Source organism: Misgurnus anguillicaudatus, chromosome 8, assembly GCF_027580225.2.
Source record: "Misgurnus anguillicaudatus chromosome 8, ASM2758022v2, whole genome shotgun sequence".
Taxonomy (NCBI): Eukaryota; Metazoa; Chordata; class Actinopteri; order Cypriniformes; family Cobitidae; genus Misgurnus; species Misgurnus anguillicaudatus.
In genome coordinates, this window is record NC_073344.2 from 20160051 (window position 1) to 20161488 (window position 1438).

The 1438-nt window shown below is 40.1% G+C and overlaps 1 protein-coding gene across 1 annotated transcript; it reads right to left on the reverse strand.

Annotated features, from left to right (window-relative positions):
* Positions 1–1184, reverse strand: LOC141365944 (uncharacterized). The gene is made up of 2 exons (XM_073870963.1): positions 366–1184; positions 1–210 (listed from the first exon to the last, which is right to left on the reverse strand). The coding sequence occupies exons 1-2, from the start codon at positions 1005–1007 to the stop codon at positions 1–3; spliced, it is 852 nt and encodes a 283-aa protein (XP_073727064.1). The 5' UTR covers positions 1008–1184.
* Between the last annotated feature and the right edge of the window lie 254 nt (positions 1185–1438).

The following is a 1438-nucleotide window of genomic DNA, read 5'->3' on the forward strand; positions in this document are numbered from 1 at the left end:
TTATAGTGGCAGATTGTACTCACTCTTAGCAGTGTGCCAAATATCAAATTGATGATCGATCTGTTCATATTCCTCGCGCATTATTTTCTTGACACTCGTGGAACGATCAGTTGCCAAGACCTCCACATGTAGGCCGTTGTCAAGTAGATGGTCCAATCCACGCCTGAGCGCAACAGTCTCCATAGCCCCTGAGCTTGTGGTCTCGGTCACCTAAAAAGGGCATAATAAGAGATAGAAGTGACAAAGTTTGAGCACATACAAATAAAATATATTCTTCTTCTTCTTAAAATTATAGTAATAATAAAAATAAAAATAATAATAATAAGATTATTATTATTGATTGAATTTTGATTCATGTAACGTACCTGGACCAACTCTGAATGGATAATTTCCCTGCCGGGGTCAGCCATGAAAGTGTAAGATGTGTATTTTGCGTTGAACCCAGGGCTGTCTGACCGGCCATCAGAAGAAAGGTGTGTCATTTTTCCATCTTGCTGCTCCATGAACAACTTCGCCAATACAATGGTTTTCTGTAGCTCAAATTCAGCTTGAATGACTGGATGCAAGTAAGAGTTTTGTATGTCGTAGAATGTGCTGCTGCTAAAGATCTGTAGATTAATGAGTTTGGCCCACTCTTCCAACTTGGTGAATGTGCTTCCAGTAAATAGTATGGCAGCAGCAAGAAGGAGGTTAGACTGTGGCATTCCACGTTCAGAGGGACATGACGTCCAAGTTCCACTGTGACCTTCTGCACACTCCCACTTAACCCTCATCTGGGACCCAAGATAGGACACTTCTCTTTTTTCAATGATGGTGGCACATGTTTGGCAGAATCTGAACAGTTCTAGTACCTTGGACTCTGACACTACAACTTTTTTCTCCTGCCAGCTTATCTGTGCAGTTCCCACGTCTGTGACACTGCTGGCGGAAGAGGTACAGTCTGTGTCTGGTTTGTAGGTGGTTTGAGTGGCTTCCAAAGTCTCAATACTGGAAAAGCTGATATTCATATCTTCTGAAAGTAGCACTGCTGGGTTTCTTGAAGGTCCTGTGTTTCTCTGCTGCAGAAAGACAACACAGTAAACACTCCATACCAAACAGATAATATAGTGATAAACAGATAATACATGATATAGCCTGTGTAAACATCTTTTAATTTTTATCTAAAAGAAGGTAATGAATTTAAATCATTGTCAATTTATTACATGCACACACACACATATGATATATGGTGATCAGCATTTACTGCGGTGGCTTTTCTCATCAATGTATTGTTGCGTTATGAGCGCTGTTTTGATTTTAAATACAAGTGATAGTTTATTGTATATCATGTCAAGTGCAGATAATTCAGTGAAAAATCAGATATGTAAGAGTTACACAGGGTTACGACTAGGGAGAGAGCTCACACATAGACTTACACCAAGAGAACGTGTGTGTGTGT